This window comes from Bactrocera tryoni, chromosome 4 (assembly GCF_016617805.1).
Source record: "Bactrocera tryoni isolate S06 chromosome 4, CSIRO_BtryS06_freeze2, whole genome shotgun sequence".
NCBI classification, from domain to species: domain Eukaryota; kingdom Metazoa; phylum Arthropoda; class Insecta; order Diptera; family Tephritidae; genus Bactrocera; species Bactrocera tryoni.
Genome location: NC_052502.1, coordinates 60,212,070 through 60,225,599, shown reverse-complemented (window position 1 = coordinate 60,225,599; position 13,530 = coordinate 60,212,070). Strand labels below are relative to the sequence as shown.

General features: G+C 41.1%; 1 protein-coding gene and 1 pseudogene across 1 annotated transcript; both read right to left on the bottom strand.

Annotated features, from left to right (window-relative positions):
• Positions 1-1,070: 1,070 nt before the first annotated feature.
• Positions 1,071-1,672, bottom strand: LOC120774634 (putative nuclease HARBI1). Its single transcript, XM_040104357.1, has 2 exons — positions 1,498-1,672; positions 1,071-1,444 (listed from the first exon to the last, which is right to left on the bottom strand). The coding sequence occupies exons 1-2, from the start codon at positions 1,616-1,618 to the stop codon at positions 1,071-1,073; spliced, it is 495 nt and encodes a 164-aa protein (XP_039960291.1). The 5' UTR covers positions 1,619-1,672.
• A 2,531-nt stretch (positions 1,673-4,203) lies between these two features.
• LOC120775379 lies at positions 4,204-5,059 on the bottom strand (annotated as a pseudogene).
• Positions 5,060-13,530: the final 8,471 nt, after the last annotated feature.

The following is a 13,530-nucleotide window of genomic DNA, read 5'->3' as shown; positions in this document are numbered from 1 at the left end:
TTATTGAAGTTAAATAGTGCATATCTAATTCAAATAGATGTTATAATTTGTGTTTTCTCATTTTATAAAAATTAATTAAGAAGTAGATATTCTCTTTTAAAAAGACTCTTCTCAAATATTGCATCAATAATATATCAGATTTATGCCCCTATTGCGGTTTTCTACCCAACTGCATTTCAGTCGAAGTTTAAAAATTCGGTACTGCCAACTTCAACTCAATCATTCAAAATAAATTGCGGTTGAAGTATGATCGATTTCTAATTCAAATAGATGTTATAATTTGTGTTTTCTCATTTTATAAAAATTAATTAAGAAGTAGATATTCTCTTTTAAAAAGACTCTTCTCAAATATTGCATCAATAATATATCAGATTTATGCCCCTATTGCGGTTTTCAACCCAACTGCATTTCAGTCGAAGTTTAAAAATTCGGTATTGCCAATTTCAACTCAATCCGTCAAAAAAAATTGCGGTTGAAGTATGATCGAACTTCAACTTTTTTTGGTATTGCGGATTTCAACTCTGTACAAGTGGGGTTGACTAGTACATAAATAAACTTCAACTGCTTAATAGCAGTTGAAGTTCAACATTCGTGCAGTGAAATACAAAAAAATATTAAAGAAAAATGGAGGACGGGTAAAACAACTATTTTAATTAATGTTAAATTAATTTTAATTAATATTTTTTATAAATTTTTAGAAGAAATAAAGTTGCAACAAAAAAGCAATTCGAAAAATTGGTGGAGTTAATGGAGAAGTTTCCAGAAGTAGGAAGAGGAAAGCCACAATTTGGAAACAATAAATTCAAATTGAGGTGCAGCGCCTCAAAATTGCTAAATTAAAATCTTCGCAAAGATTTTAATTTTTTTTGGTTATTTAAGACACAAAGTAATATTTTTTTTTAATTATTCTGGAATGAAGTGATATTTTATATTTTTGTACCATAGTTTAAGTTTACATTAAAAAATGAAGTGATATTGTTATTTAATGAATTTATTTAAATAACATTTAAATATATGCCTGAATAAATAGCACATTAGAAATAATAAATGAAATTTAATATTTTAATTGTTTAGAGGGAAGTCATAATATTATTGCGAATTATTCGAGCCGTATCCTCTTCTTCTCTTTCTATGTCCAAAATATCATTGGTCATTGTAGTATGTGAAGTAGGTGGTATTTCTTCCGGAGATTCCACTTGAAAGTGTTGGCAAATATTGTGCAATGCGCAACAAGCATTCACAATTTGCGTAGCCTTTTCGGGAGTGTAATGTAAACCACGTACAGATAAAAGACATCGAAATCTACTCTTGAGTACACCAATTGTCCGCTCTACAATATTCCAGGCCTTTGAGTGTACTGTATTGTAGCGTGCTTGGGGTGAAGAAGCTTCCGCCAAGCGATAAGGCGTCATTAAAAATTTGTGCAGAGGATAGCCAGCGTCGCCTAAGAAATTACATTACTCTAATTATTTAGCAATAAATACGATCAAGTCTTACCCAAGATCCAAGTGTTATTCTGTATATTGTTCTGTAAATGCACTTTCAAATCGCTAACATTGAAAACAAAAGAGTCATGATTTGCGCCTGCATGCCTAGCATCCACATACCGAATAGACATTTTATAATCACAAAGCTAAAAATTTTAAGAAATTATACCATTTTGTTTCTAATGTAATTCAGATTTTATACATACAATCATCATGTTTAAACTGTAGTAGCCCTTTCTGTTAAGATAAAGATGTTGCACTTCTTTTCTTGGTGAAATTATGCAAACATGAGTCCCGTCGATGCAACCAACTACTCCCGGCAAAGCACTTTTTGAATAAAATGAAACTTTTGAATCGCTTTGCTCCTCCTCAGTCATTTGAATTTTAATCCATTGGGCACAAATACTTTGTTCAAATATATTTAGAACCTCTTTAATTACTAAAGATATCGTAGGTTGCGCCAACCCAATGTTAAAATAATTTCCACTGCATTTTTGATAACCACCGTCAGCAAGGAAACGCAGAGTTGCGCATAATTTTAATATAGGAGGTATGGCCGTTCCTCGCACACGTTTGTGGAAATGTTGCTTCATCTCATTCAGTAAAAAACAAAATGCTTCTTTATTTAATCGAAAATAACTTATGAATCTGCAACAAACATTATTAAAAAGCAATTCAATTGTAAAAAAACTATGGCTTACTTTGCATTTGGAAGCTCCAATGGATTTGAGTGATCACGAAGGCTTTTTCGTATACGTAGCACATCAATTTTGCCCCCAGTATTTTCGTCATTGTAATATAAATCAAAACTTATGTCCATTTTTTAATTATTGTTTATTATATATGTTTATTCACTTTCTCGCGAGCGACAACTGAATTCAATTGTTTAAATATGTCGTTTATAAAATTTTAGCTGTTTCACTATCTGTCAAATTTCCCTTTCTTAGGTTGCCAACGCCAATCATACTTCGACTGAACTTAGTTGAAGTTCGCAATACCGAAAAAGAGTTTGGTTGATCTGAAGTTGAGTTGCCTTAACTTCAATTCGACCAAGTCGGGTTGAAAACCGCAATAGGGGCATTAGGCATACTTGTAGGTAAAGTTTCAGAAAATGAGGTAGTTTTAAGTAGGTTAGATATTAAATATAAGTATTTTTCCATACCTATAGATGATAAAATTCTTTCAGTTCCACTCATTCATCACCTTTTTTATGGTTTTTCATAGAATGAATTTCGATGACCTCGTGGAAGAAATGGATTCCGAACTGGAAAGCTCACAACCGTTAAGCCCCCACAGAGGTTGTATTGAACATAAATATTTTGCATTTTCTAATAATATTTTTTTTTTCAGATAAAGTGTTTAAAAAATATCTTATAATCTCGTTTGCGCTCGTCTGGCGGACATGCAGGTATAATGTATTAATATGTAAATATATTAGTATTTGCTTTATAAAAGTACATTTATGTGTTTCAGATATAATCCAGAAGCTGGATGCCATTGACACCCGTCTTACTGCCATTGAAAAGGCCCTAAAAGACAAAGTAAGTAACACAGTATTACATTACCAAATTAAAACAGAAGCTAATTTTTATATTTTAATTTTCTAGATGCCAGAAAAGGCCGAGGTGTATGCGCAAAGTAAACTATTGCGCGAATGCCGCGTCATAGCGGCAAAGACGCACCATTCAATTAGCCGCATCACCGGTGAGGACGAGCATTACGTGGAGCTCGCTTCGAAAGTGCCCATGTCATCGGAAGAGCACGTGCGCTTCGTGGAAGACAAACTTTCACAAAAGAAAAGCACGGATGCTATGGTAAATATTTCGTTTTTAAATATTATGCGATTGTAATATAATTTACTGTATTTTTTTTTTACAGATGCGGCTAATAATGAAGTCAAAGGGCGCAAAAGGCAGTGTGGACGGCGTACTGCGTGGTATGTTTTCTGACGATCTAATGTACCACTACAATTTAGAGGGCGCAAGGAGAAGGAATCCCTATTAAAGCTAAAGTGCGTAGGGTTAGTTTTTGGTAGGTTTTTTTAACTGATATATATTTGAATGCCTTAACTTATAACGTTTCATTTTAGATATATTTCCTGACAAGGATAAAAACACTATCTGAGGGAGCTCGGGAAATTTGTGGCCTTAAGCCACAATCGTTTTAAGCAAAAAAAGCATAAACTTAAGGCAAAATTAATATAAGTTTTCTTATTATTACTTACATATATTAGTTTTAAGTTGTATAAATTAGTTTTAAGCTGCACATATTAGTTTTAAGTTCTATGTTGTAAGTTGAAGTTTCTAATTTAATTATCACAATTATTATAATAAAATTGGTTTAATTGAACTGAAGTATTGGATGGTTAAATTATGTTATATAAATATAAACTGTTCAATTATATATTGAAACCCGTAGGTATTAAGTTAAATATATATTAGATATATATATTCGGATAAGCGGATCGGAACCGGGATGCTGCGGAAAGCGTAGATGTTGGCTATTCGACGTCGTATCAACGAAAAGTGCGCGAGCTGCTTTCTCTATTCCTTTTGTTCTAATTAGACTGCGTTTGGGTGCATGTGCGTGTATGTGTGTTAATGTGTGGTGTTCGCTCGCGTGATGAGGTGAATAGTCGATCCGGTGTGATGAATTGATGCAGATGTGATGCGACGTCGCTACTCATTTAGCCATCCCGGCCGCCCTAGGCGAGTATTTAGCCTAAAAGCCGCTGTAGCTGCTGTAGCGTTGCTACAACGCTGCTGAGACCTGTTGACCGGCGGGATTGCGGCCTAAGCTGATGGCGTCGTGTTGATGTTGCCCGGTTTTGGCGCCAGGGACGGGATTCTGCTGGAGAGGGTCCGCACCGGCGGTATGCCGTCACAGAAGTCCTTTGAGAACGCCTGACGTTACCATTGGTGCGAGGAGCCGGTGGGCGCCCGGAGTCGCGTCTGGTAGAGCGGTGCAGCAGCGTATGGTGAGCCCGCACACAGATTTGGCAACGATTATTTGATGGGCACTCCTGAGTTGCATGGGAAGTTGCCAGACAATTCAGGCAATACCCGTGCGCCTGTGCCACCTGCTGGCGTTGCATCGGCGGCATGCCTTTGAAGATACCGCAGTGCGATAGCCGATGCGGGCGGCGGCATAGTGGACAACGAATTCGTTGCAGATCCGCTGGTAATGCTGGCGTGCTTTGACGCGGAGACCGTTGTCGCGGTGGCGCCTGTTGTTGTTCGAGGCGCTGCCGGTGCCATGTTGGTCCGGGGTGCTGCTATTGGGGCAGCTTCGGAGCGAGGGGCGGAAACTGCCGAGCGCATGGTTGGCGTTGACGATGATGCCATATCCACGTCCATATTACTCTGTGAGAGAAATGATGATATTAGAAAGATATTGGTAAATTTACAATAATATGGACTTTTGTGCCACGATATGTGGCATGAATAGGATGTCATTTTTGTTATTCGAGGTTTCGTTTTGGTAAGCGGTTTATATGTTTTATCGATTTATTGATTTATTAATATTGTGGTTTCGGTTTTACGTTTCTTTATCTTCGGCGGTTGGTAGAAAGCATAGTTTGACGAGCGGTCTGTTAGCGTTCCGGTTTGAGTGCGGAGATCAACTACTCGAACATGACCGTCGGAACCGTAATGAAGTTGTTTTATGCGGCCGAGTCGCCATTCCGTAGGAGGGAGACAATCATCATGTATAAGGACGCAGTCTCCAAGCTTTGGTGCCTTTTCTTGAGTTTTCCACCGGTATCCCTTGTGAAGGTCCTTTATGTAGTCTTCCTTCCATCGGCGGCTGAAGTCATGATGTCACCCCACACCGGTGGGGGGGTGCCGAGTATGCCTTGCGTCTAAGCCCCTGCACCACGACAAGGTGCCTACCATTCGCAAAGAAGGTTGCTTTTGTAATCCTCCTAGTTTGCTTTATTGAAGAGCTTACGTACTTTTGATCTGAGTTCCGAGAGTTTTCTTGACCACCAGTGGCAGTTGCGTCCTTTAGTGATCGTCTTTAGGGGGCAGCTGCAGTGATACGCGTTTGTGATGGCATGATTGAGAGCAGATAGCCTGCTCTCCAGTCCCAAGGCCGTTGTACCTTTGACTAACTTCCCATCCACTTTCAGATTTCGCTCTAACGCATCCCGATAAGTGGTCTAATTTGTGTTTTTGGGAATACGTTTGGGGGGGATTTCCATGACCTCCTCCCCTAGCCCGAGTCTCAAGATCCTGTGGTCTGACAGTTCTGACGACACCCTCCACTGTGAGACCACCCCCGATATGAGTTCGTTACTCAGGGTGATGTCCAGCACTTCCCTCCTGTTACTCGTGACGATCACAATTTTTTCAATCATACCTGATCATTGACTCAGATTTTTTGTGACGCAAAACTTTACTTCAACAAAAATGAATGATCGTAAGGGGGCGTGCTTAAAGCGAACATTCAATTCCAATCACTCTTGCTTGTTTCGTAATGATTTTGTTCGATCGAACGCCTTGTGTGAGCAGCAAAGAATGTTTGAGAATGTTGCTTGCATTCAGCTTGATTACAATCATATCGTTTGGTCATACCGGATGATTCGATTCAACCCGATTTACTTATTTCGTCATAAGTCGCAACTCGTGTGCACTTGCTAAAAAGTTGAGTTGCAGTTTGATCTCAATAATCGGTGGCGTAAATAATTATAATAATTAATATGGAAGACATGCTACCGGATCCAACAACCATTTCACGTAAAGTCTCGAAATGCGCCAATGAATTAAATAAGATTGTGAGCAGTGGTGGCGCGTCAGCAACAATTGATTTGTGGTCGGACAACTTTGCAAAGCGCAACTTTTTAGGAGTAACATTCCACTACCAAAAGGATTTCAAATTCTTTCACCTAATTTTGGGAATGAAATCAATGGATTTTGAAAGGACAACATCTTAAAAAACTTGAACTTTGATATTTCGAATATTGAAAAAATTACGTTTGTAACGGATAGAGGAACAAATATCTTAAAAGCCTTACAAAATAATTCTAGACTAAATTATAGCAACCATTTGTTTAACAATGTGTTGGACAACTCGTTCTCTGCTACCACAGAACTCGCAGAAGTGTTGGAATCGTGCAAAAAAATAGTTAAATATTATAAAAATCAAATTTGCAGCATATCCTGACCACTTCTCTAAAAAGCCAATGCCCAACACGTTGGAAATTATTTTCAGCTCAAGTCGATTATTGACAATTGGGGAGACATGAATACCATTTTAAGGCAGAATGAACAAAGCCTACGATTGTTACATATCAACATAGCTGTTGTTAAAGCGGTAGAGGAAATGTGTGAGAATTTTGAAATTGTTTTTAAAAAACTGCAGCTTTGCAGTGCACCTTCCCTGTGCTATGTGTTGCCAGCAATTTTAACAATTAAAAATTTATGTCAGCCGGCAACTAATGAAATACCGGAAATTTTAACATTAAAGGAAAATGTAATAAATATTAATGAAATATGGGTCCCTAACATCGGTATATGGCACAAAGCTGCACATTTTTATATCCCCCGGCTTTAAATATTTAGCCAAATGATTTAGAAGACATAACATTATTTTTCAATAATCGCAATTGACAGAAAATAAATCATCATGTCCAAATACACCTTTATCGGATTCATTGACAACGCATTTTTCAATTGACTGAGACAGTACCTTAGATACCACAAGCCAATTTTCAGCAGGGAATAGAACCAACGACACTTTCTTTTTCCCGCATTTAATAAAACGGAATTCCGCACAAACCGCAGAGACGCCTGAGGAAGAATTTGAAAGGTACTGCAATGAAAAAGTTTCAATGGATGAACATTTTAATTTAGTAGACAGGTGGCAAAATAATGAAAAAAATACCCATTTTTAACAAAAATGGCATTGCAAATTCAATCGATTCCTGCTAGCAGCGCAGCCGCTGAGCGTTCCTTTTTTTTAGCTAGAAATGTTATAACTGAAAAAAGAAATAGGCTCGGACCATGTTCAGTTGATAGCTTATTGTTTTTAAATTAAATTTATAAAAGTTTTAGCGATTAAGATTGAAACCATAAAATAAACCTTTTTTTAATTTTAAGTTTTAGTTGATCTTTGTTTAATTTAAGCATTCATTAAATTTTGGTTTTAACCGTTAAAAATGAAGAAATATATGCAGTAATGTTTTGGTTAATTTTATGCATCCCAACTTGTTTCCGTTAAAACACACAAATATGTACACACAAACTATGCACATATAGTACATATTCGCAGGGCTATTCTCGATCTGATTGGTTCCATCACAATCAATTCAAACGCAACTTGATCGATGTTTAAGTTTTCGTGCATCGTTGGACTCGATCGTCTTTGAGTTTGAATCAGTAAGCAGAGCAATCAAACCAATTGATCGAACTCGTTCGTTTTGAGCACGAAAATCGATCGAACAATTTTGTAGCGAACCGCTGTGTAGAGTTGTGACCATTTTGAGCGAGGCTGATCAAACCGAATCGATCATACTCAATGCAGGTCTCTGGTTCACATCCTACATTCTCAATACTTAAATTATTACTAATAAGAAATTCAAGGAGATACTCACCTCGTGCATTGCAGTCTGTACACCCCCATTCAGTGTGGTGCGCGTTCATGAGCAGGGGCAGTTTGTTCCTCCTGCAGTAGTAGGATTCCCAGGTTATCCGCCGAGAACCTGCTCACGATTACAGCGGATGCTGACGCCGCGTGATGCAGATTCGCCTGGGTACTTCCATACTTGCGAACATTATAGGATCGGTTCAATGAGGAGCTGGTCTTCATCTGCCCCGTCCCTCGCAATACCATCTAAGTCCTGAAGCCTCTTCTATGGTCGGCTCCACCGCTGGGACTTCCACTAGGGCCTCTGCAGTTGCAACCTGCTCGGCGGAACTGGTACTAGGACGAGTAGCCTCCTCGTCTACCTGCATCCATTCGTCTTCCTTTCCGGTAGCCTTCGGCTTGTAGGGCCTCATGACGACATTGCTAAACCGATAGCTCAGACGTAACCCCTCCTTTCGGATGAATTTGTAGGACTCGTCGTCCACTCGTCGTTCAACCTCCATCCGGAACCCTCCATTTTTCTGTCGACCACTCGCCAGGCCGAGGTAATGATCCCTCTGTTTTGGTTCCTGACGAGCCTCAAAACAAACTAGTAAGGTTTCCCTTCATATCTTGGGAGGAGTACCGTCATACAGTGCATGATAGGGATGTCCTCCCCTATCCTCCCATAGCCAGTTGACGCTTGCTTCGTCCTTGCAGTCGATCTGCTTGAACCCGCCCTTGAAGTACACCCCATGGAAGGCTACCGGGTCCTTACAACCCCAGTACACTTCTTCCGTGAGGAGATCTTGTAGAGCGGTAAGCTCACCTGCTCCCAGAGTCTCCGCCGGGTAGTTCAGAGGCAGCAAAGTTATCCGTATGCCTTTCAAGGCATCCGCATATCTGCATTGTCCCTCAGGTACCCGAGAAGGACTCGGTGTGGAGACTTGGCCTCCAACTACCTGGGCGTAGTTGCTCCGTTGCATCTTGGAGTTTGGTGGCTCCTGTGGCGTGATCTGGCTGCTTTACATTAGGCTGCCGGGGTCGCCGTCTTTACGCTTCCAGTCCTATCGGTTGGATTTGCGTTGACAGGTCCGTTACCCCGAACCCTGCTGCTCCTCTTACTGCTGGATGCGGTATTTACGCCTTTACGCACCTTCGAGGCTGGTGAGGCACTGTCGCCTCTGACCCTGGTCCTCGCCGGCCTTTCGGCTTACTCAGGAGTTCTTCCCTCCTGGAGGTGCCTAAGGTACCATTTTAGGCTGGCACCACTCATACCCTTCTTATGACTCCCCTGAACTGGTCCTGCTTTGGTGAGTTGCGGAGTGGCTAGCTGTGTTGTTTGCGGGTGCAGTGGATGATGCCTGCTAAGTACCGCTGCATGAGGGCATGTTATCTTATCCTCCCTGGCATGCTCCTCAAACAGCGTTCGCTCCTCAGGCGATAGGGCGTCCACGAAACTGAACTGACGTTTAGCCCCTGAGACTTCCTTGCCTGCAACAGTACCGCCGTTGTTTCCGTTGTCCATTGTCGCCTGCATTGGTCTTTGCCTAGTCGTAGTTGTATTTTTGGTTATTGTTATGTCGTTGTTCATCTTTGCCGTACGACCCTTGGCTCAACGAGGTGAGCTGTCGGGTCAAGGTGTTTTAAGGGGAACTGAAAGGTCCGCCGCGCCAGAGACCCATGACGTTGTAAGGCCTTGGTTACTTCCCAATTCGACCCGGTGTTGGGAAGGCTCCGTTAGAATATAGCCGAATTTACCTCCTGGCTGCAAATCATCGAATGAGCACGGGAGTCGCATAACACCCAGGATTAGGAGGTGGTAGCTCTTGATTGCCGCACGCATGCGGCACCCGACATCCTGCCTGGGCTAAGCCCCTGCACTACGGCAAGGTGCTTACCATTCGCAGAGGGATTCCAATTTGGAGATTCGGCGATTGGTAAATCAGCACAAGCGGACCAAATGGATAGAACACCTGAAGAACTTTACCGTCTCCACCGGTATGAGTAAGCTTTGGTCTTTTGTCAAGGCTTTGTCTAACCCGAACAGACATGATGCCCGAATTGAAGTTCAATTCAAGCATCATGCCTCTTCGGACTCGAAGAAGTGCGCGAGCTACTTCCTAATGCACCCTTTGGTAGAAAACACCAAGCGATGTGTTGCCCGACGGCTGCGCAAAATGCAAAAAAACTGTGCGCCGCTTTCTTTCAATGATGAGGAGGAGGCAGAATGTCATCAAAAAGGTGAAATCCTCCAAATCCATTGGCCCAGATGGAATCAACATGCTTATGCTAAAGTATCTGGGCTCGACGGGAGTAAGTTACCTCACCAAGATCCTCAACCTGTCGTTGGCTACTCTTCAAATACCCAGAGTGGTCCCACTACTGAAATCTGGAAAACTCGCCATCAAAGAGAAATCGTTCGTTCGTTAACTCTATTCTCCCCAGTAAAGAAGACCCTGGAGGCCTTGCTACTCCCGACCATTACTCACCAGATAGTTCGTGGCTTAACCCGAAACTACCCTGTGAGAGAACGATCCTTGTAGTTTTGAACATAGTAAGTCACACAACGCTATTTCAGGACATCGAGAAAACTACTCTTCCTCCAGGACTGAAGAAGGGGACTATGAACTACTTGAGCGGTCGGCAATCATCTGTACTATTTCGAGGGAAAAACTCAAAACTGAGAAGAATTAAGCAAGAGGTTCCGCTGGGTAGTGTCCTGCTGTCCTGCGTTCTGTTTCACTTCTATATCTCGACACTCCCACAGCCACCATTGGCAGTGGTCTGATAATTAGCATAATTAGCGACCTGTTGGTTCTCACATTTGACCATCTGTCCATAATTATCTCGGTCCAGAAATCACCCGGCTTTATCTCTGTGGATAACCGCACCGGTTTTCCGGGAACACCTTTACTGGACAACTCATTCCTACGGACGTAATAGTTGGTGAACGCAATAAAAAGCTATATTTGCAATTGAGCGAGACACATTACGCCATGCCGATCCCTGTCATCCCCGCATACTGGATCTCAATTTGGAGACACGGCAATGATAAGTGCGCGAACTATTTCAGCCGGAAGTTTACACTGCACTTTTCATCCGGTGGCCGCAAAATGCCAAAAGACTGCTCACCACTTACATTCACCGTTGTAGAAGTTCAAAGTGTCATCAGCAAGGCGATCGCGTTGAAATCTATTGGCCCAGGGCAGAGGGATAAGACGAATATCATAGTTGATGGCAATAAAATTCCGACTGTCAATCACTCTAAGTTTTTAGCCTGTGATCCTTTACTTCACATACGACCACGATAATTGCCGAAGTAAAAGCCACAACAAAGTCCTCAAGTCGTTAACCGGCATCACCGATACGTTCGCTCTATGAAGTGAAAGACAGATGGGGAAACCTGAACCGATACCTTTCTTATACTTCTAATATTTGGTATCTATGAAAGCTAACTATTGGGATAACGCCTATGCCGTTTCGAGTCTCCCAGTTGGATCCAACTTTGAGGTACCCTTCGGTTAGGTCGTAAACGGTATTAGAGTTTTTCCTTTTGTCATAAGAACAACGTCGTCAGCGTAGCCATCAGTCTTCTTATTCGAGTTCTTTCAACAGATTAACGTCGTCAGCATAGCCATCAGTCCTGTTATTCGAGTTCTTTCAACAAAATATTGACCACCAAGATCGAAAGCAGTGGGGAAAGTATCCCACTCTTCGGGGTGGGGCCCGTTTAACTTTTCGAGATGCCTTGCAGTACCTCATTCCGCTACGACTATTCTGTTGCAATTTTTTCGAGGACTTTATCAATATCCTTATGAAAATTATTTGTGCATAAGTGTTCTCTCCAACCATAACAATGCAGCGCGCTGCTTCTAATGTATAAGTCCATGAGTCTTTTCAACATTTTCAACAGAAATCAGGATAGGTAATGGTCCTGAATTTGGTATGAACACCACTTTAACCTGCCGAGAATTTGACAGCCTTCTGAAGTCCGCAGACGAATCTCTACGATGATTTCTTCTTTCTTTAAATCCGACTTGCATATCAGGGCATATCTTAGATTTGGTTATGGTATTTTCAAGATCATTTTGTAACAGGAGATGCTGATGAAAAAATGGACTATCACTATTACTTTTCTGGTAAATAGGAACAATTTCTTGTTAAGGGATACATGACACAGGAAAACAGTTTGAATAAAGTAGTTGAATTCAAGTAATTATTACGATTTTGGAACATACGAGTATTTCTGGAAATGTAATAAGGAATATTAAAATTTTACGGTATCGTGCACCCAAAAGGCAACGTATTTGAGCAAAATGGTTCCGAATGAAATTATTGAAATATACCACAAGATAATAAAATAAAAATAGTAGAAATGTGAACAAAGCAAACAGATTTTTAGTCTTAGCAAATAAAACTACCCATTCCTCAAGCATAGAGCATTTTTCTATCAGCATTCGATATACATATGTATGAATAGGTTCGAAATCAAATATTTGTGAAGATTTTCTTGGAGTTCCAGTTCCAGCTCTAAAAGAGTCAATTAGAAAACGTTTACGAATTACGGTGCGAATGGTGGAATTGACTGCCAAAAGTTTTAGTTTGGTAGTTTTTCAAATATATCTGGCAATGAATGCGTTAGTAACTATCGGATTGGCCTCTGTCAGAGCTCTTTTCATTAGATCTAGAGGTCGTTATGCGGTATATAGACGAAAACCAGCCAAAGTTCTCTCTAGCTTAACTGTTACGACATTTTTCTAGGTGTAATTAGGTAACAATAATTTAATTTTTGGTCATCAAAAAAGCTCATATTTTATCTGTATTACTGGCTGCCAAGAGATTGTGATGCATAGTCTTTAATTCAGAAATGTCTCTCCCGCTTAACCACGGGTGCTAAGATAGGACAATGTCAGCTTTGTCACTTCTTCAACGAATCAAGTTATCGACGGAGACCATATTTGGCTGCTTGAGATTATTTTGAAGGTTTTTAATCATCCAACGTCGTTTTGCACCACTGTCGTTAACGTCGCGATCCTTCACAAACAAGACGGATCCATCGACTGAAGATCCACTCCCGTGCTCACCGCATCTAAAATGTTGGAGCTCTCGTCTATGGTTGTCTGGGCTCTTCTCCCTTCGCTTCCATCCGCACTGAAGGCAATGGGCTGCTTGCCCCCGTAGTCCTCCATCTTCTTTACTGTAAACTGACGGTCTGAATTCAGCTCTCGCTGAGGAAACTGCTCTCCATCAATGTAGCAGAGATTCCTCTATTAGTACTGGCGATTTCATCCTACTTTTAGTTTCAGTCGACAGACTCCTGCCGACTCCCACCAACTTACCGCGACTAGTGGCGGTAAGCCATATTGCTCCGGCTTTGTCATCTCCCTTTTCGGGAGTTGCCCTGGTTAATGGCGTCCCACCTCAGAGACTATCGATTTTTACTGGGATCTTCCCTCTACCTCGTCCTTTTTTATGT

Excerpts from the sequence above, each read along its gene's own strand:
- LOC120774634 (XM_040104357.1), bottom strand. The coding sequence starts at position 1,618 with ATGTCTATTCGGTATGTGGATGCTAGGCATGCAGGCGCAAATCATGAC. Across the intron at positions 1,445-1,497 it reads GAATAACACTTGGATCTTGG|GCGACGCTGGCTATCCTCTG; the intron begins GTAAGACTTGAT and ends GTAATTTCTTAG.